The sequence below is a fragment of the Epinephelus lanceolatus genome, chromosome 19 (genome assembly GCF_041903045.1).
Source record: "Epinephelus lanceolatus isolate andai-2023 chromosome 19, ASM4190304v1, whole genome shotgun sequence".
Classification (NCBI taxonomy): domain Eukaryota; kingdom Metazoa; phylum Chordata; class Actinopteri; order Perciformes; family Serranidae; genus Epinephelus; species Epinephelus lanceolatus.
The window spans coordinates 17,855,767-17,882,453 of NC_135752.1; the positions used below are offsets into that span (position 1 = coordinate 17,855,767).

Here is a 26,687-nt window from a genome sequence, read left to right on the forward strand (position 1 = left end):
AAAGAGGTACTGTAAGCAGCAAGGCAGACGAAGCTGTCTAACCCTATTAGATATTATGATGTGAAGATGGCAAGTAGCAGCAAACACAGTAGCAGAAGCCATGCTAAAACTTTTTTCCATAATGCATTCAGGATTTTGCTCTAGGTATAAAATTGTCTTAGGAAATTGTGTGTGGTTGGTCAACAACTAGTCGACTTTGTGTGTGTGCATGTATGTGTGTGTTTATGCATTTTATTTTGGCTTTTGTGTTGAAACTGTGGCTTGAAACTTAACAATATGGCTGTCTCATTCCCCACCAAGCTATGAATAACCTCTATAGCCTCTGATGTGCCTATGAAGAAACACACTTTTACTGAAAAGGACATAGAGATACAAAAATGTTTGACCAGTCTGAAACCAGGAATGATATAAGCACAAACTTCTAGCCCCTCCGAAAAAGGTGTTCGACATGTCTTCAATTTGTCTGAGGATTATTTTTAACATTTGTCTTGATTTCCTTCATATTTGCAAAACACAGAGCCAACATCAACACAATCCCCCACTTGCACATTTTGATTTACCTTTGGTTCAATCATGTGATTGTAGAGCAAGGTCACTAAAATAGACACTGAAGCCAGCACAAAACTGAACAAAAGGCATGCTACCTAGGCTTGGTTATGTTTTTGTTTAGGTTTTTTTTTTTGTTTGCTTGTTTTCTTCTTTCAAAAAAATGTCTGTTTCATGTACTTTATTTTTTTTTCTCCTTGCTATATACGTTTTTTTTTTTTAAATGATGATATTGCAGGGTTACTTTCCTTTTAGCTGAGAAATGAAGTTTCCTGTGGAGTCTCATGAGTTCCATCCTCTATTCTAGATCTTTCTGTGATGTGGAGGCGGAGGCATTTCAGCTGGTTGGGATTGCAGTATGGATGGAGAGGTATGCCTGTTAAGCAGCATGTGCAGGAAATCGGAGGCCGAGAAGAGGATGAAGGAGGGGTCTGCCTCGGCCACTCTGGCTGTGTTGTGTTGGAGCAAGGGTCCTGGGACGTTGAACAGAGGTCCCTGCTCAGGTTGGTCACCCCAGGGAATGGACATGTTCATCCTTTCTGTTCTCTATAGCGTTCTGATCCCGACAGGAGCACTCATCCCGTATGTCACAGGACATGGGGAATGGAATCACCTGGGTGGGAGAGAAAGAGATACCAACATTAATAAAATTTTCATCTCAAAAATGAAATCATTTGTTGATGCAATGGTTAAGGTTTGGCTAGATTTAAGTACAAAAACATCATGGTTTGTGTTAAAATGACCACCTCATCAAAGCTGTAGTTGGTAACTTTTATTCAAATAACCTTTTGTCATATTTTCTGAAACTCACTATATCCTGACCGTAGAACATAAGACAGATAATCTGTGAAAAAAAAAATCATGTTCCTCTGCCTCCTGCTGGTGCTAACTGACCTATGGCTAAGTCCCACTCTCAAACGCGATGAGCCAATCACAGTGCCTATAGCCATTCCCATACACTTGGACGTTCTCTGCCTGGACATTCGTTGAAATGCATTACAGAAAGTCAGTTTCGTTCGGCTTTATGAGCTTTTTCTGAGATTTGAAGTTTAAAAATGGTCAAACGGTGTGCAGGGGTACATGCAACTCTGACACAAGGTATCCTGAGAGGCTGGGCGATGAGGTGTATTTTTTACCCTTTCCTAAAAACCACATCTCAACTGACAGAAAGTGTCTCCTTTGGATAAAGTTGTGCGGTAACGTTAGATCACAACATCAACTCAAGGTGCATAAGATTAACAATGGTGTCTACATCTGTTTTAAGGTAAGTCAACATTGTGTTTGAGGCAACATATTATCACTTTGCTGGAAAGAAATATAAAGTTATCTTTAACATCTCTAGCTAACGTTAGCTAAAGTTAGCCTAACGTTAGCTCCTAGCTGCGTTGTTCATCATGTCACCTTGTTTGCTGGGAGTTCATTAGCCCATTTTGTTCTAGTTTTTGTACTTTGGTGATCGTACATCATTGTTAGCTGTTGTCCAAAGAGCTCTAGTTAAGCTAACGTTACCTTCTGGAGCTTAGCTTCATTAATTTATCTGTAATCGCAGAGATAACAATGGTTGGCAAACATTAGGGTGAATGATTCAGTGTAAATACTGTAGCACCAAACTAATGGAGAGACGCTCTTGGTAAAGATGGTAAAAAGGCCGTTATCCTTTTCTCATATTCTGAGCCAAAAACCTTAACTTCAGTGGCACTTTATCTTGTTGTCTTTGATGGTGAGGGCAACGAGATGCGGTTCACAAGCGTACACTGGGACCTGTAAATTTTCGCTTGTAATTTAAGCTTTTCATCGAGCTTCTCAACAATAAAATGATTAATATATCCCTCCAATGCGTAGTTTAGGCCCTTTTGGTTACTTCTCAATGACATCTGATCGTTATGTCCCCAAAAATCATCAATTGCCTCCTGCAAAATGTCGTGTACTGTGACACCTGCCAAAGCGCTGGTCACTGAATGTTGATAGTTTGTCTGAGTGAGTGGAGGGGGGTTGTGGCTTAGCCATAGGTCAATTGCATTAGCAAGAATTAACTGAAGCTGAAGAAAAAAAAAAACAATCAGAGCTGAGGAGTCTCTAATACAGCTGTAAAGTTTGTGACCTGGCTGCCATGTTGAAAAAAGGTGAGCCAAAACCAAGCATTGCCCACGGCGGGAGTAAGTGTTCTCATTTTACAGCTAAACAGTACACCAAAATATGTTTTTTTAAAACATCTGAGGTGAGAAAAAGGCAATGCTGTAACAGAATCATAACTCATATTTGATTAGTACTGCCTAGGTTGACAGTTTGACCGCAGTTAACAAGCACATGGCATGATTTTGCCAAACAGGGCATGCTCCTGGATCAACACCCCACATCGCATTCCTGGAACAACACTGCAATCAACCAGTCACAGCCCTCTGTTTTCCACATTTAAGTTAGTACAATTAAACAATATCCTCAGTAACACTAAACAAAAACCTTGTAAGCTTTTACAGGGTTAGCGGTTTAGCTTGCTAACTAGGTTGGCTATGCTAACGTGTAAACTTGCCGATAGACAAGAATATCAGTAAGCTAGCTTGCTAACTAGGTATGCTATGCTAACAGGAAAGCTTGATAATAGGCAAAAATATTGTTCATTAACATAAAGAATAAGGATAATGACATTTTGCAGTTGCAAAGACCTGCAAAGGACACCTTTTTCCCCTCCTTTTTAATATCCTATTCATTTTTTTTTTCTTTTTTGCAAGATTGTGGTGCTTGTATTGATTAAGGGATATCATTGCAATGTTGGTGCCGGATAATTTGTATGTAGAACCATCATCATCATCTTTATCCTGCATAATTTGTTTGATACAAGACCATCATTGTCACGTTGACCCTGGATAATTTGTTTAAGCTGATACAAGACCATCATTGTCATGTTGACCCTGGATAATTTGTTTATGTTGGTACAGGACCATCATCATCACTTTGATTCTGGGTAAGTTGTTTATTGACCCAGGACCATCATCGGCATTTTGATACTGAATAGAATCACTGATGTTGATCCAGGACCATCACTGCTATGTACTGTATGTAAAAGTCAACACAAACAAATTATGCAGAATCATTGTGATGATGGTCCTGGATAAACCCAACCAAACCTATCCAGGATCAACATGAAAAAAGGAAGGAAAATGTATTAACTGCAGGAATTTGCGACCAAAAAATGCTATTATCCTTACTCTTTGTTAGTGAACAATATTCTAACCTATTGATAAGCTTACTTAGCATAGCCTACCTACTTAGCAAGCTAACTTGCTAACCCTGCAGTAGCTTGCAAGGTTTTTGTCCAATGTTACTGAGGATTTTGTTACAGTTGTTAATATATAATATTTCTAGTGGGCATACACATCACCTCGCTTTCCCCATTTTTCCCGTTGTCAGTTATACACACACAGACACACACACACACACACACACACACACACACACAAGCTAGCTCATTCTCTTTCTCTCTCCTCGTAGCTGATGTAGACCAGATTCTTGCAAATATCAAACAGGTTTGAATTTCAATCGGTGTGGTTCTCATTAGGCCATTTGTCTCATTTGTAGTGGGTACACAAACTCTGTGTACACAGTGTACCTAAACTTGGATCTGAACTGTCAGGCACCGAAACCTCCATGGTGTTGCTAATAATGTGGTATTAATTTAGAATGACAAAAGATGAAAACGTAGTGTTGGTGGTGTGCAGCTGCAAGAAAATAAAGGACACCTGCCAGCCAGTAAGAAAGATTATTGTCAGGGTATAGATGTATGTGACACTATTATGTCCCTTAAGGCCATGAGTCTACTTTAAGTCCTAGTTGGAAATGTTATGGTGCATATAGCGTTCATAGAAGACCCATAATATATCACGAGAGAAACTGATATCTCAGTTCCTCTGATTATCTGATGTCAAAGTGAACTGTAGGTGAAAATAGCACCGGAAGATCATTGGCCATCGCCCCTAGCGTTTGATGTCACAGGATAACGTTGGCAATGCGTCACCAGCACCAGCTGCTGCTGCCTTGTCTGCTTGCCTCTCAGGGGGCCTGCTTCAGCTGTTTGGGTACACAAAATGTGTCCAGGCCAAACAAGGAACACATGTGGTCCAAGTCATGGAAGGCAGGCTGCAGACCAAGGGCATGTCTGCAATTGTGTCCTGGTGGCTTATCAGATCAATCTGTGGGGGCCTGCGGTGTCGCTTTTTCTTGTTAGGTCTGAGTGGTATTGCCGCTTTTGCACAATGGATCTCTGTATACAATGTAAATGTAACAACAATACTGGCCACTGGAACCAACACAGATACTAAGCTGACAGCATGCCTCATGCCAAAGACAGCAATTAGTTCAATGCTATTAGTGAAAGCTGTCTGGCTGCTATGGGAGGAGTCGTTTCCAGGGGAGGGTCATGGGGCTATTATCTGAATATGGAGAAGCTGCTGTATAATTACCCAGACTACTACTGTAATGCCATCAAACAAATTGCATCATAAGCTAATACTATCTGGGAGGGTAAGTCAGGTAATTACTAAATACATTAGCATTAGAATGAGAAAGAAATGAGAATTTCCCATCCACTAAAAGATGCATCCATAACAATAGTGTTCATTATACTGCTCACCATCAACATCAAATATTGAAGCTGACTCACTTCCTAAGTGGTTGAGTAAACATGTTTATCCAAATTCATGTGTGACAGATTGTGTATGACTAAGGCTAATTGTTTTCTTTTTCATTTTTTAAATGATTTTCACATAAAAATACCCTTTAAACTGATTTTGATCTTGATGAACACAAGAACGAAGCCCATTTTCAAATGCCATACGTGCTTTTCCTATGGTCTAAGACAGTCTAAAAATATGAGTAAACATGAACTCTCCACCAAATCCAAAAATTAGAGTGCTAAAACTCAAATCTGTGATGTCATTGACTGTAAAGTCTGGAACTGCTCCACAGACATAGAACTGGGACAGATGTTCTAGATGCCCCTGAGAGCACCAAGGGTAATGTTCTGAGTATATGGATACACTTTCTGTTCCATAACTGAGAACACTACAATAGAATAAAGCTCATTTGGGTATAAATAAGAAAACAAACATTCTTTGGGTCCATAAAATCAGCAGCTCCAGAGTAATCACAAGTTTGAGACTTACTTCTTTGGTCTCTGGCTTTGAGAGAGAGTGGCTCATCTTCACATATATTGATTGCACTTTCCTAGGCCATGGATAAAACCTATTGGAATTCTTAATTCAGGTGGTGTCCCCCTTTAATGTTCTAATCTGTGTTAAGGTTGCTGTGTTTCCCAATAAAAAAAGATTCAGACCATGATTTAAAAAGTTCCTCAGCTTAGAAAATTTTCCAATAATAGAAAGTGAAGAGAGGTATGTGTAGAAATGAAGAATAAGCAGCTGATTATGAATCTCTGATCCTGTTTCTAAAAAAATAGTTAAAACTACTGAGCACTGTTTTGCAAATAGGATATATATATGAAGTTATCTAAAATTGGATTTTCTAAGATTTTTAAGAAACAAAACAAACAACAACAAAAAAATAATGAGCCCTTTTTACTACTTATCTCTTTCTTTGAATTTTGCTTTGAATAGCGCTGTAAAGTAAAGGTAAAATGTTATAATTGGTGGTAAATGCAACACACAGGAAACACCACCAATAGTTTGTGAGAGTGAAGGAGTTGTAGACAGCAGGTCTGTGGAATGACATGGGGGAGCATGCTAGTCACTGAGGAGCAGTGACGCAGGCTCCCCTTTGAAATAGGGTATAAAATAAGTTGTTTGTGTGTGTGTTGGGGGGTGGGGGGTTCCTAATGTGAGGGCCAGGTGGGCAGTGCCCAGACTCCTCTGAGAAAATGAGGCCTACATGTGACGACTTTACAAGCCGAGGGCCGGACACACTTCAGAAACAGCTGTCAACCGCATGAACAGTGTTTCCTCTGTGGCACTCTGAAGCCAAGAACACGGGGCTCCTCACTCCCACCTGACTCCTTCTCAGTTTAATTACACTATCTCTCTGTTTCACACTTTCACTTTGTCTTCTCTGCAGTCTCCACCTTACTTTACCTTGCTTTATTACTCCGCTCTCTTGCAGCACACATCCCCACTACCCCTCCCATTACACCTCACTTCCCTTCCAAGGCCACTTTTGTTTATCTCTCTATCTAGAGAATGATGGTGGGTGGCAAATTTGACATGGTTTCCTTTGACCTTGACCTCCAGGGTGGCTGGGCCAGCTGCCACATCTGGCCCTGACTTGAGGTTCTCTCAGGGTGGCTGGGAAATGGGACTGGCTGGCCTTGTGGGCCTGGGGGCCCTCATGCTGCCCCATGTCCCAGGGCTGGAGGAGGGCTGGGGGAGGACACCCACTAACAGCAACATGAAAGCCCTTCTGAAGAACGCAGACCTTGTCAGAGCCCCATCCTTCCATCTCAGGAACAGGTCAAAATAACACAGAGTTCCTCTCATTTCTGTGTGTGCAGTATGTGCGTGTCAGTCTGTGCTTAAAGCGAAGAAGGTGTGTAAGGGGCACAAGCCTAGGGATCTAGGGATGCATAACACACCTTTGATTAGCCAATAACAGTTGGTATTAGAGTGAATTATGACTAGCAACTTTTTTGTCACTTTTCAAAAAATATTAACAAAGATTTTAGATTTTAGAATAAAGTACAACTTTGCTTTCTTCTAAAGTTTTTTTTTTTTTTTAAATAAATAAATATATATCTATAAATCCAGAATGCAAGCATTTCTTTCTACAAGAGTAAGAGAACGAACAGTATAAAAAACTGCAAAGCAAATGGTACGCATAGAAACACACAGTGAGCTGTGCTTTGGCTGACTAACATGGCGTGTCACAAGTTAAAATCAAATGTTAAATAAATCAGTCACTGAAATCACTGAGCCAAGTGTGATGACTGACAAAAAATTCTATAGTCTTTGACGATAAAACATTAGCTGTATGTATAAAACCTGTACAAAATGTGGACAACTGTTCAACAACCGACAACTGCAACTGTTCAAGATGGAGTCAAAAAATTTAATAGGTGTGTAGTTGAGATCAAAATGAAGGCAGAGTTCAAAGATGGGTGTGGTCCCAGCAAGGGCACTGGAAGTAGGAGGGTAAGAAGTAGAAAAGGGGTAACTGGCCCCGTCACTTTATGCCCCTGGTCGACATTTGATTTAAGTCAACCTGGCCTCACTCTGAAGTTGTCAAAATGTGGCACTTTGGCGCTTATGGCGTCAGACACTGACAAAAAAGGCATTCTTTAATGTCAGCATATTATGTGGCTGGTCGCCATTATAGTATAATGGCACTCAACAGCGCCAGGATGAAACCCCGTGGGACGCAAATGACGAAAGTTAGAGAAGGGCAGGTGGATGGGTCCAACACACACGGACTTTCACCCTGGAGAGCAGTTTTTATGTCCTGTAAGATTGTTAAGCCCAACCCAGTTCCTCTTTCCTAAACCCAACCACGTGCATTTGTTGTTAAAGGCAAAAAAAAAACCCATCAATTTGTGCTGTTTTACCAATGTAGTGTGTTTATTTTGAAAGAGACTGTATGTAAATGATAAATTTCCTGTGAAAACGGAAGTGTATTTTGAAAGAAGGCAATGCACGTAACAAGCAGAACTTGGTGTCCCATGTGACGAGGTCGGAGTGAAAATGTGTTGTTTAAGTTGCCGATTGCTGTATCACACCTGAAATTATCCCACAGCGAGATGGTCTCTGATTAATACAGTTTTATAGTTTTTTAATACAGTTTTAATACTGCCACCTTTATTCATCAAGAATTTTCTCAATTTTTGATTCTTTGTACCCCAGAGGGATACAAGACAAAAGTTGTCTTTATGAATTCTGAATGTAACACAAAGTGAGTAACTGATCTAAATGGTCATTTGGGGGGTGAAGTAACTATTTCATTAACTTGTTGGCATTACAGAAACCAGCAAAATAAACAAGTTGCCCATGTCAACTGTCGGTTTAATTGTTAAGCGAAGTGTCGTTAATAAGTTAATAAATTCTGGCTAATGTTTGATTCATCTTCTTTCATATTCACTTCAGAACTTCAGAGAGACCGTTATCGCCATCCGTGCTAGTTCTTGTTATGTCTGACTATTTACCACAGCCCATTCTCTGTTTGAGAAAGAACGCAAACTGAAAAACAGAAAGTAACACTGGCTGGGGTGGGGCTTTAATGGATATGATTAGGACAGGGAAAGTGCAAGTTAAGAAAAAAATAACACATAACTGAGTCTGGCAAAATAAGTGCGAGCACTTGGCATCAGCAAACAGCCAAAAAAGGTACTTAAACCCTGCAACCTCACCCCCACCCAACTTTGCTCAGCTGTGTAGAAAAGCCCTCTGCTCCTCCCTTCACATTATCCTTCCTTCCCCTCTCACTCAGATGCATTTTGCCCCCTCCACCCTTTGGCCTCACCCTACTCCCCACATACAGATACAGAAAAGCTGTGAATAACGGGAGCTATGGCATGCTGCTGCTTATTCAGTGATTTGCCAGGAGCATTACATGACAGTGGCAAGAAGCATATTAAGGTAAGAAAGCAACGGTTACTGCCATGACCAAAAAATCCCTCTACAGCATGTGGGGGCGCCTGCTCCTATCTATACCTCTGCCCCTTCCTCCCCTTTAACTGCCCTGGCAGAGCCTTGGCAATGGGAAATAAAGTAGCTGCCCTCAGACATTTAAAAAATAAAGAGCTGTTGTGAATATTTGATTTAGACCATGTTAAGGCTGAAAATTAGAGAGAAAAAAACAACCTATTATTCACGATTGATAAACATCATACAATCCATCCAAAACTATGTCTCTGTAATATTTCCAAAAGATGGACTGTTAAAACTGTGATTTATTTGGATTGTATAGAAATAAATTAAATGTAAATCTGGGAACAGCCAAAAAATCAGAGAACCACAGAGACAGGGAGGTTAAGTGGTCAGCTGTGGCTATCACGGACCATCAGCTAAGACACAAACATCAATCATGATACATAGCAAGTCACGTATTGAGCATTCTTGTGCCAGACTGAGAGTTGTAAACAGGGGTGAGGAACTAGGAAGAATCTCAGCGCTTACACAAGACCTCACCACCAACGCAGACAGAAAAAAACCTACAGGCACATTTAGAAAAAGTTGTTTTAAAGAGGCCAAGCCATATAACTATATAATCGGTGCCCTCTGCGTACTGCTTCCAGCATCCAGGAAAGGAATTCCTTCCAAACTAGGGAGGGGGGGAACGAGGGGGGACCTACAAAAGCGTCTTGCGCAGGCAACCCTCAGAAAGGCATACTCCGTTCCCTTTCCTCCTCTCCTCCCAGCCTCTCCGAATTCAGCCAACAGCTTGCAACTATTAAGGGGAGATCCTGTGGTGACCTTACGTGCAGCCAGTCCTTGCACCTTCAAAGCTCCTGGGATGGAATAATGCACAGCAAGTCATCCAGAACTCCTTAATACACAAATCTCTACCAAAATAAAAGACAAGAGCAGCATTTGCTGGGAAGGGGAATGAAAGTAAATGAGCAGTTGAACGCCATTGCTTTTCACAGCATTGCTCCTTTTTCCTTTTCTATTCAGCTCTTATCAGGATTAAAGTCTAAATTGAAAGGAAAAAAAAGAGAAGCAGGGGAAACCTGGAAAACTTTAATAACTGATAATAACCTAATTCCTACAATACCAGTTAAGCTTGTTTGGAAAGACTAGAAATTGCCCAATTGTTGTATCTGGAAGAAATTTTATTACATTCCAGAAATTATGATTTTTCATATTGGACCATTGAATCATTCCAGATTGGAGAGGCATCGCGTTTGATGTTGGGGAACATAATAATAAACAGTCATGCAACTGCTGTAAAGAAGTCACTTAAGCATCTTCTGCTGAGGAGGAGTGAGCAGATGTTTTCATCGGTGTGCTGCGTGTCCTCCATCAGTGAATTGGAATCATAATGGCTTTATGAACAGTTGGTCTGAGGTCACAAGGTAAACAAGTGAGGCAGATTAAGAGTTTTTTTTCTCTCTTTAGACAGAATAAAAGCACAAACGGATATATAACACTGGATGATGAGGGAGAATTAAACTCTCTTTATAAAATTTAATTTCGCCATGTGCTTTTGCTTTCGCATCATTACCAAAGATCAGAAGGAAACAGTACATGTCAAAGGTTTTGGCAGAGTAACACATGAGAGGTGTGTCTGCGTGTGTGGATAATATTGTTCTCACATGCTGTGTCACAACACACCAGAGACACCGGCACTGAGTCACCTGACCTCTGTGCATAACAACCAGCAGCTGGTGTGTCTGTGTTTGTGTGAGTGTGAGGGAGAGTGAATGAATGGGTGGTTTATCCTACTTAAAGGGACACTTCACCCCAAAAATCAAAATGCATATTTTTTTCTCTTACCTGTACTGTAGTTCTATTTATCTATCTAGATTGTTTTGGTGTGAGTTGCAGAGTGTTGGAGATACCAGCTGTAGAGATGTCTGCCTTCTCTCCAGCAGAATGGAACTAGATGGCACTCGGTTTGTGGTGCTCAAAGCGCCAAAAAAATATATTTCAAAAACTCAACAGCAATGTCTCTTCACAGAAATCATGACACGGCTACTCAACATAATCCACAGACTTTGCTGTGAGACGTTTGATGTAGGAACTAATTTTTTTCTAATGAAATACACCAGCCAACTGTATCACCATGCAGAAAGAAGAGTGCATCTACTCATGACTGAATGGCCAATGCTTGTGACAGTGTGAGAGGTAAACATTAATGGCGTCCTCCTCTGTTGGGCTGTAAAATTAGCTGGCTCAGTGGTTATAGTTAAGGTAGCAGTAGCTGAACGCTTCCCTCCATAAATTTGTGTTTGCTGCAGGTAAATATGCTGTAGGAAAACAAAATGTTATTTGTCTGTGTTAAAAAGAAAATGCTAGCGGCAATAAGTACAAATAGTTCATTTGACATCAAATGACCTCCTCTATGACAACAGAATCTGTAACAACACAATCTGTGTTCAGGAACAGAGACAAAGTCGTCACTTGTGGTTAGGAGAAGAACATTGATTTCCTGCTATAAAGGAGAGCACTGCCTATCTTTGTCACCCACGAGTGTGTTACTCGGCAGCTCAGAGGAGAGAGACTGTCACAAATGAGTTACAGACTCCTTTTGTCATATATTGTGTCATTTTTTGTTTTGTTTTTGGAGGTTTTTATGCGACTCCATCCTTGGCCGTGTGCCACGCATGTGTTGAGTTTGGGGAAAATCAGAATCAGGTGCAAAATACCCTGTTTCTGTTTTGACTGAACTGATCAAATAGGGATGACTATGAGGATAAGCTTTGCCCAACAGCAATAAACAACTAAATCCAAATGCATAACTAAAAGCAAGTACCAAAACGATAATAAGGGGGAGGAAATTTTAAATGTGGATGAAAAAATATCAAAGTAATACAACAAGAAGATGAAGTTGTCCGGCTAATAAATCAAAAACGGACATTCAGGTTAATTTGAGTTTCATTCACGTACATTGGCCAAAGCATTAGCCAACATGTGTGTGCAAGCAGGCAGCATCAATTAGGCAATGGGCTCACGAACTAACAAGCAAAAGGGATTATATCAAACATCTGGCTTTCCTCTGTTCCCATATCACTCTCACATATCAGCTTAATTCCTTAGTGTTTCCTTTTTGTTTCTCACCCACAGTTACTTTCCTCGCCCCCTCGCTCCTGGCAGCCAATGATTGGTTATTTCGGAGCAATTTTTCGTATCTTTCCGAATAGTTTCCAGGGGACCTGCTAGTGGAAAACACCAGCCAGACTGTTTTCTTCAAATAATGCCAGGGCAAAATGCCTTCCAGTAGAATTTGGACAAGCAGCCCGGAGTTCTTGAGCCCAGCTACAGTATGATACTTACTGTATCATACTTACTGATACTTACTGTATCATACTTACTGATACTTACTGTATCATACTGTAGCAGCTCTCTGAATGTTTCAGTAGTTGGAACAGAACTGCTCCTCACCCCATTCGTCTTTGCTGGCGTGACAGAAGTTAGTACCAAGTAGGTAATTTGAACCCCCATTTGCCTGTAGTTATTATTTCAGCGAACTGCTAACACCTGTTTTGCAGACACTACTACTGACCATCGGCATGTAGCATCCTAGGCTTGGAAATACAGCAGCAGTAAACCTGGGCCAGATTCCGCCGCAAGGAATAAAAGCCAACTGAAATCACATTTAGTCATGCCTTAATGCAGTAAATGTAATGTAAACATGTTTTTTTAATTTATTGTCAACTGTTTTTTATTATTAAAAGGAAGGAAAATAGCTTGAAAGAAATACTCCTCTTCCTCTCAGCCACTGGACTGGTGTGTCTGTGTTTGATTGACAACGGGTGGCAGGCTGAGCCCCAGCAGGGGAAGAGGAGAAAAGGTAAAATTTTGTTATTTTTCTGTAGCCTGCAAACTGACATCAGCAGTGCACTTTTCACTGGTAAAAATTTGTGTGACAACTCATTCACAAAAAAACAAGGTGATCATCAAGATGGGTTTTACAGAACATGCTGTTGCAGAAGAAAATTGTACAAACATGGACTTTAATTTTACTTGGACTCAAAAGTCCAGTGTGTAGGATTTAGAGGTATTTAGAGGTGAGGTTGCATGTGTCAGGCATATAGGAGAACAGGTCCTGCTCCTTTTGGAAATTTTAAGCGTATCACCACATGTGACATTGCGGGCACCAGCCCTTCATCAGACATGAGTTTCAAATACCACATGAGGTAAAAATAATGTCATCATGACAGGCAAATTCAATGTGAAATTGTAGAAGAATATATTTTTATATATATTTTCTTAACATTTTTTGGATTTTTTTTTGTGGTATTTCTCATTGAGTATTTTTGTAGTATTAGAGGCACCTCTATTTAACAGAGAAAATGAATAATTAAAAAAAAAATATATATATAGTATGTATATATTTATATAGCTACACGTGTTATCGCATGATCTGTTGGGCGACCACCATTGGTTGTATATATATTATCTTGTTCACGTCTGATGAAGGGCTGGTGCCTGCAACGTCACATGTTGTGATACGATTAAAATTTCCAGAAGGCGCAGTTTCTGGTGTGCAGACCTGTTTTTGTATTTTTGTATTTGTTCTTCTGTCCAGCACCCAGTATTTATCATTTATGGATGTGTGTGCTGGGTTTTTTTGGAGCCTCAGGTATATAGGAGAACTATGGTGGCCAACATGAAAACACGAAGGGAATCATCTACAGCCAATATTTGATTTGTTCATTCTGGGCTTGGAAGAAGGCCCACTCCATTTGTAGATATAAACAGCTCATTCTACGGTAAAAAAACACAACAACTGTTATTTTCAGGTGATTATAAACTACTGAGAACATAGTTATGAATATGATATACTATTTCTGCCAATAGATGCCCCTAAGTCTTACACACTGGACCTTTCAACGCTAATCTAAGACTAAGGACGATATATCTGTTTAAATGTGTTTTTAATTTTGGACTAGCTTCAACCTCCTTTTAGGAAGTGGACCAAAATGCCAAAACCATCCAGGAATTTCATTATTAAACTATAGATTTCTCACTTGACACCCAAGGATAAGATGTATAGTTAAACTGACCGTGCCCTCCTTTGATGTACAACATAACAAATCCTAACTCTTTACAAGATCAATGGCCTGCTCTGCTCTCACCAAGCTCAACCTCTTGTTGCTGCAGTAATTCAATTGAGGCTATCCCCCCATTGGGGTCTGTCAGTAAAAGTGAGTTATGCAAGTTCTCACTGAGCCCCTGCACTGGACTGGGGCCAGAAGATGTAGAGATGAGATAGCGTCAATCAACAGCAGCGAAAACCACTTCAGGAGTGAGGTCACTTCCCAGCGGGCTGCTCACCGACTTTCCTGCTGCTATTGAACTTAGGATACAATACCTTACATCAAATACTGAAGTTAAGAATAGAGGACGAGAACAAATCATGGACCTCTGGACCTCTTTCTAGCTAGAGATAGGTTAGGAATGTTAATTGCCGAGTAGCACAGTGCAATCTAACATATGAAGAGTGGTTGTTTGGCAAAATTAGTTCAGGGCAAATCAGCTTTAAGAGGCCAAACATCTAGTAAATTATGAGAACTGCAAAAGTCTAAGTGATATTATCCTGTACAAATCTGCCTTGACGGTAATTTACTTGTACCACAATTTATCTGTCACGTTACCAGACGCATAGTAGATGATTGAGTAAAATTATTGTATTTTTGTGTATTACATATTTCTAGGAATAATGCAGGCTCTTGTTGAAAGTGCATGTGGGACGTAGTGCACATTTTGTAATTGGAGGCTTTGCAACAGGATAGAAGCCATTATACAGAAGGTTGAAGATTAAATATTGTTATCAATTAGTATGTAGTTTTTCCTTATGACGGGCACTAACTTGAACAATGAATACATTGCATAAAACAGAGACGTGAGGTGTAAATGCCTCTCTCTTGAGGCTGCTAGCTAGTCCTTTGTAATTATAATTGTTTAAAGTCCAACTGAAATCAGTTAAATCTTTTTAGTGTGTTTATTTTCATAAAATTTCGGTATAAATGTTTGGTGCTTAATTAATTGGTATTGGGCAGCCAAAATGTCTAGCTTTCCTCTTCTGGATTCTGCCTACTGCCCCAGGAAAGATCCATTGAGACAAGTCATGTGACACATCGGAGACTCCATGTGACTCTTTAGATCATAATACAGTCTTTTAGAGCAGTAGATACAAGCTCGGCAAACAGAAATACGACGTAATCTTTTGAATTGAAGAACTTCGGATTCTGGCAGTAATCATGTGCTTGGAAAGTTTTGCACAGTTAAAACTAGCAAAAAATGTCACAGCGGTCAGTGTTGGATTTCTTTTGAAGTGCAGCGTAAAAAGGACAAATGCACCAAATGGTACATCCATCCATCCATTTTCACCCGCTTATCCGGAGCCAGGTTGCAGAGGCAGCAGGCCAAGCAAAATACCCCAGACCTCCCAGACCAGATGAGATATGTAATCCCTCCAGCACATTCTGGGTCTGCCCCAGGGCCTCCTACCAGTGGGACATGCCCAGAACACCTTCAGCAGAGGTGCCCAGGAGGCATCCTGATAAGATGCCCGAACCACCTCAACTGACCCCTTTCGATGCGAAGGAGCAGCGGCTCTACTCCGAGCTTCCTCCAGATGTCTGAGCTCCTTGTCCTGTATCTAAGGCTGAGCCCAGCCACTCCATGGAGGAAACTCATTTCAGCCGCTTGTATCCGCGACCTCATTCTTTTGGTCACTACCCAAATCTCATGACCATAGGTGAGGGTTGGGATGTAGATGGACCAGTAAATTGAAAGCTTCTGGCTCAGCTTCCGCTTCACCATGACGGTCCAGCACAGCGCACGCATCACTGCAGAAGCCACACCAAATGGTACAGTAAAAGAAAATTTGTTGCAGGTAAAAAATTTTGGTGCATGGAGTTCAATGCACCAGTACATGTTCACAAAAAAAAAGGATTTTAAGACCAGTACTATTTCTCCTCGAGGGTACTTGGAGGTGCACTTGGGTGCTTCTCTTAGGAAAACAATGTGGATGTGACCATTTAAAAAAACCCTGTTCCTCTACTAAAGGCCATGCCTTGGTCAATCTGTTGCCAATGTTTTTACAGACAAAGGTTTAACTAAGGAACAAATAATAAAAATCAAAGAAGCCGTCTCTGGAAAAATGTTGTTAGCCAGGAAAGAAACATGATTATTTCTGTCCTCACGTTGAGGGATCCAAAACATCCATGAAAACCTGTGTGAAGATGGACCGGAAGCAATCATGGGAACTTTGATTATAAAATGGAAGATAGTGAGATGTCCCTCATATGTCAGTTTCCCCCCCGAGAGGAAATAAAGAGGTTTTCCAGTCAGACACACTGACACAGCCAGTGAGACACATAGACTGCAATATAAGTCCAGCCAGACATACAGATGGATATGCCAGGAGTACAACTAAAGTCCCTCGCCAGATTCACAGAAACAGGCCAGGCCAGAGAAGCAGATGCTGCTGCACAGAAGCTACAATACACTTCCACTCAGTTTCTTAGCCAGTAACTGGCTGGAAAGAGCCAGACAAAGCACATCCCTGAATTAAGAGAGTTAATATCACAAAGATGACCAAACTTTTTGTCATGCTCAGCTTAATGCTGAAATGTAACACAGCTGATTGGGTGTTGACAGGTGAGAGTTCTAATTAATCATAAGAGAAGCAAGTATGATGCAGTTTAAGTTCTTAAAGCCATGAGCTTTTGTCTCTGTGATAACTAAGTTAGATTAAAATGACTACCCACAGTTTGTGGAGTGAGTAACTTCCAGCCTGGTCTCTCTTCCAATTTGTCACATACTGACGTTGTGTCACGATTCTTGGCGTCTGAATACTGATGCACAAGGTTATCTTTAGTGTCTGCGTGAGATGCATCAAGCTTTCAACTAACTCCCATCTGCAGCAATATTAGACGCTCAAAGCAACTGCTATAAAGAGCGACAAAGTGTGCATAGGGAGTTGGTCGGGTAATGGACAATGATAGAAAAACAGGACTTTGACCCAGGAGGCCTCTGTTTGTGTCTTGTGTAAAACTAAAAATCAACATTGACCTATTTTAATGTAAGATTACATAAGGTACGAAAGTACATCACATAGATACATCACTTCACAACACCTATTCAAGTAATATTACACTATGTTTAACCGTTACTCCATAACAAACGTACTTTCTTTAACATTACCAATGCGTGTTTCACCCAGGAGACAGCTGTGCGTCTGATACAGATTCTAAAGATGCCTTGTGCATCAGAATCAGACACCCAGAGGGTGTGACAAAGCGCTGGTATTTGACAATGTGGGAATGAGAACAGGTTGTAACAGGCACACAGAGACAAATATAGACGTTTTACACATTAGGAAACTGAATATCAAAGAAAAGCAAAGACTACTGACGAAGTCTGACAACTCCCACTGTTTTGGATCTGTATCAGTAATCTGTCTACCAGTAATCTACGGCTGGACACAAAGCAAAGGAAGGAAGAATCTGTTTAGAGATGTTCCAAGAAATGAAATGCAGCATTCCTGAACAGTATATTCAGTTGTTGTTTCCATTATACCTTGAAATGATCATTTATAAATGTCAAAGTTTGATAATGGCAATCTCCACTGGATACATGGCAGTGAGAAAATGAAGAAGTCTAAGTCGGTAAGGCGCAGGGAAAAGAAAAAAAAAAACGATCACATGTGGGAGGCGGGATTTATTCCTAAGCTTTGTGTGACTCCAGAGTTGGGGAACAAACACTGACTGTTGATCAGTGTGACCAGGACCAAATCCAACATCATCTCTTTGTCTGAAGGGCGAGGTACAAGCATGCCACTAACCTTCTTGGTCTTGACAGTGGATTGGCAGCAGTCTCCGCCGTCATAGTTGCAGAAGGCTCTGTTGTTGACCGAATCACAGTAGTTGTCTCCCATGAATGGCTGTACCAGAAAGAGAGAGCATCAATTAGGCAAGAGCCCTGAGCAAGTAAAGATAATAGTTAAAAGCCCAAGTGCCGAAGAAGCCTTTTCTAGTTTACTTCCGAGCATTTCAGGGCCTTTTAGAGGTCTCTGGATATATTTGCTGATGAATCTCATACATTAAATTTACCCCATTTTTCAACATGACTTTTTAAGCCCTTAGTGGGCCAGACCTTTAAATCAAACCGAGGACACCATAAACTATCCACTGCACAAAACACTCCAATAAGGTGATTTATTGTGTTGGCCTCACCCTTTCCACTTGGGTTACCAATCAGCTTATCCCATTGGCCTAAACTGAGTTGATGATATCATTCTTCCGTGGCGTAAAGTGAAATTCTTTCACATGTTGTATTCACATGTGAACGTACCATTTTTAAAGAGAGGACATGTTTAGCATGTGATCACATGATCACATGTTTAAGAGGTAATAAATCAGTAAGCAAGCTGATAAGTGTCAATGAGAGTCAGATACCCATGTAGCAACGCAAACTGCCCATTGGTCCGACAGCCCATTGGTCCGACATCCCATTGTTCCGACCATATTAAATCCATTGTTCCGAAGTCCCGTTGTTCCGAAATCATCATGATGCCCTGTGGTTAAGGTCTGGTTAGGTTTAGGCACAAAAACCACTTGGTTAGGGTTAGGAAAAGATCATGGTGTGGGTTAAAATGAAAAAGAAAGTGACAAACACATAAGATGTGAGCCTGCTTCGCCTCAAGCCTTTCCCAGCTGACCCAGAGCCGGTCGCGGCACACCATCAAGGCAGAAATACACCCGCCGGGAGCCGTTCAGCACCGCAGACCATCGGACTAATGGGATGTCAGACCAATGGGCTGTCGGACCAATGACATGGACCCATAACAACAGCATTTTTGACTGAATTCCTAAATGGCTTCTCTGAACCATACACCTGTACACATGGACAGATTATGAAACAATGGGCCCCTAGGCACAGACATGCAAAAGGCTCCACCACCTCTCCCACATAGTCACAAGACACACCTGTTGTTATTTTGCATCTTTCTGTAGTTGTCAGCGTCTCTTTGTGGTTTTGTGTCTCTGGTATTTCTGTGTGTCCTTGTGGTTGTTTTGTGTTTCTTTGGAATTGTTTTGTGTCTCTTTGAGGTCATTTTGTGTTTCTAAGCTGTATATATGTGTCTTTTTGGTCATTTTGTGTCTCTATGCAGTAATTCCGTGCTTCATTGTAGTTTTTTTGCACCTATTTGTGACAAGTGTTTGTCTCTTTGTAGGTCTGTGTCTCTTTGTCATCCCTTTTCATCATTTCATAATCGTTTCGTGTCTTTTTGTAGTTCCTTTGCATCTCCTTGTGGTCATTTGAGTCTCTTCTTGGTCAATACATGTTAATTTGATCAACGTTTTGCAGGTGGAGGCCAGAAGGGGCCCTGACACTTTGGGCCCTTGGGCCTGTTCCTAGTAGACCTATTCAGTAATTCATCCATATACCTGTTTTCCCCTCCCAACTGACATCAGAAACAGCCCTCGAAGTGGACAACATTACTGTACTTTTAACTTCACCCCCACATCAGCTAGCCTGTAGAAAAAATACTGGCTACCAATCTCAGCCCTATCTGGAAATAAATTGCGACTTATAAATCCAAGTATTCTGACAATCTTCACCCACTGTGCAGGTTGGTCTGAGTATTTTACTTGTCCAGCATCTGCCAGTCCATTGTCCATCCAAATCCATTGGCCAAGCACAGCAAATAAACTTTTATAAGACTACATTTGCAGGCTGTTAAGACTGTGATTCATTTGTATCAAAGCTAGTTTCTTTGGGTGTGTTCTTTGTGTAAGCGGGGGTCATTTTTATGTGCCCAGACAAGCATTACCACGTGTATGTTTTGTGCTGTTTTCATGCTTGTATGAATATGTTTATTCACCATGAAAGTGGAACCAACTGTAATATCCACTATAAATGTCTATACTAAAATCTGGCAACATAATATATCAGACACATTTCTCATCGCTCTGTTTGGTTTGGGATCAAGGAAGGTGGAAGGATTAAAGTATTAAAGTCCCATATGATAGATGAGACTATTACTCCACAAAAACGAATCTAATTCAGGTCCAGCCCTTACCTCACATCCTTTGATGCAGTGGAGCAATTCTGGGTGCGGATACCATTTCAGTCCCATTGTACAGACTATGCTCTGAAAGATAAGACAAAAATTTGAGGTGAGGTGTAATTATTTAAGAAACAGTGGTGCTTTAAGGGGGGTATTTCCCTTATGTACAGCATTTAAATAGCTTTGCCAAGAATGTGTTACATTTACCTGCATTTCACTCCACACAAAGTCACAGGGCACTTTCTAGCCACACACTCGCAAACGCACACACACACACCTAACATAGCGAAACATAGGGGTTATCAAAAAGGCTCCTGTGCTACACATGGAGGCTTTCATTCTCAATCCTTCTTTGATTCATACTGACCTTTTTCCACCTCAGAACAAAGCGGAATAAGTTGATTTTTACAAGACACAACTTGATAAAACATTGTGTTTTTTCATAACTAAGTCATAGCCCCAGGGGGGGAATGAGCTGAGAGCAAGAGGGAGGCAGAGAGAGGGAGACATAGAGGTAAAGAGCACCGTGTTCTCAAATATCTTTGCAGAATGTGTGGAATCCCATCCTGTTCTCCCACTGTGCTCTTCATTGAAATGCAACAGAAAACATTTGTGTCCAGGGGAGGTGGGCAGCACTGTGCATAGAGTGTGTACCTGCATGTGCAAATGTAAGTATATACTGTAGGGACATGAAAATGCATATGTTCACATGAATCCAGATGGGCATGTGTGTCTGTGCTGTGAGGCCATCTCTATTGTGTGTGTGTGTGTGTGTGTGTGTGTGTTTAAGCACACAGGGACAGTAGCGTACAGTATATGAGTCTACTCGAGCCAGTAGGTGGAGAGGGGTTTTGTTTACAGCAAGTGTGACCCCAGACTGGGATAGTAGTGTGTGTGATCAAAAGTGTCATCCACAGCAGAGGACTGTCTGACCTTAGATTGGTCCATTTCTCAGACCCCTGTGTCCCAATATCTCCCAAAGTTGACGTGCTTTTCTTTTGTTGCTGCAACCTAAGGTATTTTTCATTTCAGTGCTGTCAGCAAATCAATGCAAAAAAAGAAAGATGGGGGGTTGAAGGTGGAGCGAAAGAACAACATAACATCTGAGGACAACCGAGAGCTGCGGGAATAACCGTTCTACTATTGCGATGTCGCACTGCATGGCAGAATGCAGGCACATCTGTGGTGTGTGTTTGCATGTGTGTTCAGAAGTGAAGGCAATGATGGTTAGTCCCTCTATGGTGGAAGAGTAAGCACATTATTTTGTCTTAGAGGTGAAACTTTTTGCAACTACTGTACTTTTATTCTTTTTCCCGTGCTCTGCTATGATGATGTCATCCAGAAACTCCTTCTCTTCCCCTCTCCCTCATTTTCTCTCTCTCACTCTTTTTTTTCCTCTCTCAGCAAGGCCGTAAATCATGATAATCCATGATCGTGGCCTGGCCTCACCCCTCACTACGTATAGGATCCTCACCCTCTGAAGCATCCCCGGGGCGCTGATACCACATAAAAATAGATCCCTATCTCAGCGCCACCACAGACGAGGTCATGTCATGTAGAAAATGACTAATTCCACAGCAAGCCCGACAGGGTAATTTTGCTGATAAAGGGGGAGGAGGGTGCTGGGGGCGCAGAATTGTTAGAGGGACAGGAAAAAGAGGAGGAAGAGAAGGTGGAGGTAGGGAAGCAGGAGCGAATTCTAAGTGGGTCACACCAAGAACGGAAATACAACTAGTTTAAAGGCAATAAATCAACATCACTTATTAAGTTGGGAAACATTAACCTCCAACTCAGCAAAGTAGAACTAGAAAGTGCATTTGGGGACATGAATTCTCTTTTAGATTCTGTATGAAGAATCCTAAACTACAGGGGAGTTTCGAAGTTATGGTGTCTGCTCCATGTTACTACGCTCCAACTGTTACTACAACTGTAAGCCATTGCATGATTGATTTCTTTTTCCACCAGAGCAACCCCCTCCTGTTCTTGTTTCTTAATACCATTTTGTGACAGCCCTGTGCATTCCCTCCCTATATCTTAAATCTCAGCAATATCTATCCATCTGTTTGGCCTTTGGGTATTTAATGCATTTCGTGTTGCATCTATTTTTTTGCTTCTAGAATTAAATGGGCGACCCTCTCACTATAAATGATCCTTTTAACTTTGACACAAGTGTAATTGCAAATGTGATGTCTAACAAATGACTACACAATGCAAATTTCTGTCCCTTCATCGCTGGGATGCTTGTAATAAGTCTGATTACTATCGGAAATGGTATAGCTTGTGTGCGCAGCCCAGTCATCAGAAGAAAATATTGGCATTATACGTTTTTGCAAACCACTGATATGTAACATTTGTATGTTTCATAGGTATGATATCAAAAAAAGTCAGGTACTTCAGATTACATGTATATGAGCTGAGTTTCTCATCAGGGGGAGGAGAGGATGGTGTATGGCATGACACCTAGGTCAGGCAGTGGCCAAGCAGCAGAGAGCAACAGAACACTGTTAATGACCAACAAAAGAGGGTATTCTTTAACAAAAATTCTGGACATTTTGAGCTGTGTTTGAAGTGACCAAACCAAATTTATTTTTAGTTAGGGATACTTCTATATTTTAATGAGAGTTTGGGGCATTTCCAGCCAAAACAGGTATTTCTTAATGAGAGTTTGGGACATTTTTAACATGTTTGTAGTGACAAAAGCAGGTATTTTTTAAGGAGAGTATTTTCAGCTGTGATTGTAGAGACCAAATCTGGTATTATTTTTATCTAGAGTTCAGGACATTTTCAGCTGTGTTTGTAGTGAAAAAAGTGGGTATTTCCTTGACAAGAGTTTGGGACATTTCCAGCCGTGTTTGTAGTGACCAAACCTGGTATTTTTTAAACGAGAGTTCAGGACATTTTCAGCTATGTTTGTAGAGACAAAAGCAGGTATTTTTTTATCAAGAGTTTGGGACATTTCCAGCTGTTTGTAGCGACAAAAGAGGGTATATTTTAACAAGAGTTTGAGACATTTCTAGCTGTGTTTGCAGCAACAAAAGCAGGTATGTTTTAACAAGACTTATGGATATTTCCAGCTGTTTGTAGAGACCAAACCTGGAATTATTTTAAATGAGAGTTCAGGACATTTTCAGCTGTGTTTGTAGAGACAAAAGCAGGTATTTTTTTAACAAGAGTTTGGGACATTTCCAGCTGTTTGTAGCGACAAAAGAGGGTATATTTTAACAAGAGTTTGAGACATTTCCAGCTGTGTTTATAGTGACAAAAGCATTATTTTTTAACAATAGTATGGGACATTTCCAGCTGTGTTTGTAGTGACAAAAGTTTTATTTTATAACAAGAGTTTGGGACATTTCTAGCTGTTTGTAGCGACAAAAGAGGGTATATTTTAATGAGAGTTTGAGACATTTCCAGCTGTATTTGTAGAGACCAAACCTGGTATTATTTTAAATGAGAGTTCAGGACATTTTCAGCTGTGTTTGTAGAGACAAAAGAGGTTATATTTTAACAAGAGTTTGAGACATTTCCAGCTGTGTTTGTAGTGACAAAAGCATTATTTTTTAACAATAGTTTGGGACATTTCCAGCTGTGTTTGTAGTGACAAAAGTGTTATTTTTAACAAAAGTTTGGGACATTTCCAGCTGTTTGTAGCGACAAAAGAGGGTATATTTTAATGAGAGTCAGAGACATGTCCAGCTGCGTTTGTAGCAACAAAAGCAGGTATGTTTTAACAAGACTTATTGATATTTCCAGCTGTGTTTGCAGAGACCAAACCTGGTATTATTTTTACAAGAGTTCATGATATTTTCTGCTGTGTTTGTAATGATAAAAGCATTATTTTGTAACAAGAGCTAAAACATGATGTTTTCCTAACCCTAACTTTGTGGTTTTTGTGCCTAAATGTAACCACATTTTAATCACAGTGCTGTCACAATATAAAATGTAAATATGAAGAAACTTTAAGTGTCAACATATCAGCTACATATGAAATATATTAATGTAACATATATGTGGTTTGCAAAGACATGCAATGCCAACATTTATTCTGGTAATAGGGTTGTTGTGTATGTGTGTGATTAAACCGACCATCCTTGCATTAAGTACATCAACACAGAAACTCTGGAGTCAATCGATTTGGAATCTATCACCTGACAGGTAGCAGCACAGGACAAAATATGGCACATGCTTAAGTGCACACTACCAGCAAAAACTCTTACTCGTCTAACCCCCCTAACCCTGGTGCATGTCTGAAACACTCACCCTACCACCCCTTTTCTGACTTATGCTATCCACTGCCCCCAACAGCAGAGCCTCTGGTCTCAAATTACCACTGAGCACAAATCATATCAGTTACACAAATCCATGAAAAACAGATCATTTCATGTCCACGTGGCCCGAGCCACCTCTCTCTCCCGACATCCACCACAAAAAGCTGCTGACTCAGTGTGACTCTGAAACAAAAACAAAAGGAGTTGTAGGGGAAAAAAATACAGTGAGAAACACAATGTGTTCCTTTACTCGGCCGTGGCTTCTCTTTTCTCCTGCTCTGGTTACAAAACTTGATGCTATTTAGTAAGATCTTTCTCTGACTCTACAGCTAAAAGGGCATTAGGCTGACAAAAACACTAAAAACTAATTGCCTATCGTTTACATTAATCAAGTTAAAAGGGAGAGTAAGATTAGAAGAGTAAAGTGTAGTCTAGTACTCTTTACCTACACACACTAACACACACATACACATATATACTCATATACACACCACAGCCCTATCCCCACCCACCCAGAAGCTTTATATAAACTCAAATGACACCAGAGGTGGTTGGGTGTCACTCGGTGGCACTCCCAAAGGGACAAGGTGTACAGATATGTGTGTAATGACCTTCCCCAAAATGTTCTCTAACCTCTTTATTTTGCTATCTGCCAGTTTAAGCAAACATAACTTAATCAGTGAGGCCGGCAGCTGTGAAGCATATCTAAATCAAATAAGGTCATTAACCTGTGAGTGTCGAAAAGGTTTTACAACCTAGCCACAACGGTAGCAATAGTAAAGTTTGTTTTGTTTTGTTTTGTTTTGTTTTTTCACTATGGGTTATTTCTGGTTAACACAAGTACATGGCAAATGGAACACTACAAATGTCACTGTAGTGACAACACTTATTTCCAGAAGATGCTTTGCAGCTTTTGCTTTCTCCAAGAAAGGTAGCTGAAATGCCATACTGAGGACAGGGATGCGAGAGGGCAGCAGCACGTTTTCACACTTCCAATTAAAAATAGACTGAAAATATCTGAAGGGTTGCCATGCTGGCATTTTGCATTGTGGACAATAGAGCCAGGATGTGGACGCTATACGCGAAATTCCTTCCAGGCGAGTTGTCGATCGCAGAACTTTGTGAAGTGCGTCTGTTAGAGCTGTGAGGTGGACACAAACACACGTACAAACATACCTTGACTTTGTGCGGGTTCCTCCAGTGCTCTTTAAGTACACTTTCAACTGTCATGTTGCTAGGGAGGATCACCACGTCATTGTTACTCTCTCTGCACGTCAGCTCACACTCCTCACCTGTGTGTGTGTGTGTGTGTGTGTGTATGTGTGTGTGTGTGTGTGAGAGAGAGCAAGAGAGAAACAGAAAAACAAAAACCAATAAAAGTATGCACAAACAACACCTAGACCCAAGGCATTTCAATTGATGTATCCTTCCCCCCTTCCCCTTAAAATAATTATTATATTCTGTAATATTCAAAGTGCTAGGTTACATTAGAGTGGTTCGGACATTTTGTTGGCTCTCATTAGGAACAAATTATAATGATTACGGACAGTACAAAATGAAAAGGAATGAGTAATATGAATGATGAAGAATAATAGCCGTGTAACAAAGGCTGTGAGTAATACAAATAATGAAAGATGACATCAGCAGTAAGAAAATTGAATTGTTATTATACAACAGTAAATTTGTGCATACAGACCTATGCCGTGTCCTCGCTTGCATGAGTACTGTAGGCTATAATGGAGGTTTTGAGGTAAAGAACACTGGCCTTTGCTGTGTGGGCATAGGCGGAACGACCCTGTCCAGTTCCCATCCTTCCTACATCGGATCACATTGGACCCTGCGCCCTGAAAATAACACATACATTGACAGGCAAACAATTATACACACACACATTGACACGCAAACACTTGAAGGCCAAGGACATTGAGATGGCATCCCGTTGCAACGGGGGAAATACGATCCAATTTTTATCAGGCATCCAACCCACAACGCCTGAGAGGCAGAACAGATTAAAAGGTGTATACATTTCAAAAGTCTGTGGCGGCAGGACTATTCTAGAAATCAATAGCAATCTAATTAGCATGGCGTCAAATTGAGTAGGGCTAAGGGAGACAGGGAGAGAAACAGGCAGGGAGAGACAAGCGTTCCGACGGTGAGGGCAGCATAAGAAGTTTCAGTTAAAAGACAGCCAGGATA

General features: G+C 40.8%; 1 protein-coding gene across 2 annotated transcripts in view; it reads right to left on the reverse strand.

Moving 5' to 3' along the window:
• Nucleotides 1-229: 229 nt before the first annotated feature.
• Nucleotides 230-26,687, reverse strand: part of pappaa (pregnancy-associated plasma protein A, pappalysin 1a) — a 117,164-nt gene continuing 90,706 nt past the window's right edge. For both annotated transcript variants that reach the window (XM_033646882.2, XM_033646881.2), the window contains exons 18-22: nucleotides 26,188-26,335; nucleotides 25,668-25,783; nucleotides 20,239-20,310; nucleotides 17,998-18,096; nucleotides 230-1,159 (exon numbers count right to left, since the gene is read on the reverse strand). In XM_033646882.2, coding sequence (XP_033502773.2) covers nucleotides 1,055-1,159; nucleotides 17,998-18,096; nucleotides 20,239-20,310; nucleotides 25,668-25,783; nucleotides 26,188-26,335 — 540 coding nt within the window. In that variant the 3' untranslated portion in view covers nucleotides 230-1,054. The remainder of the gene's footprint in view (nucleotides 1,160-17,997; nucleotides 18,097-20,238; nucleotides 20,311-25,667; nucleotides 25,784-26,187; nucleotides 26,336-26,687) is intronic.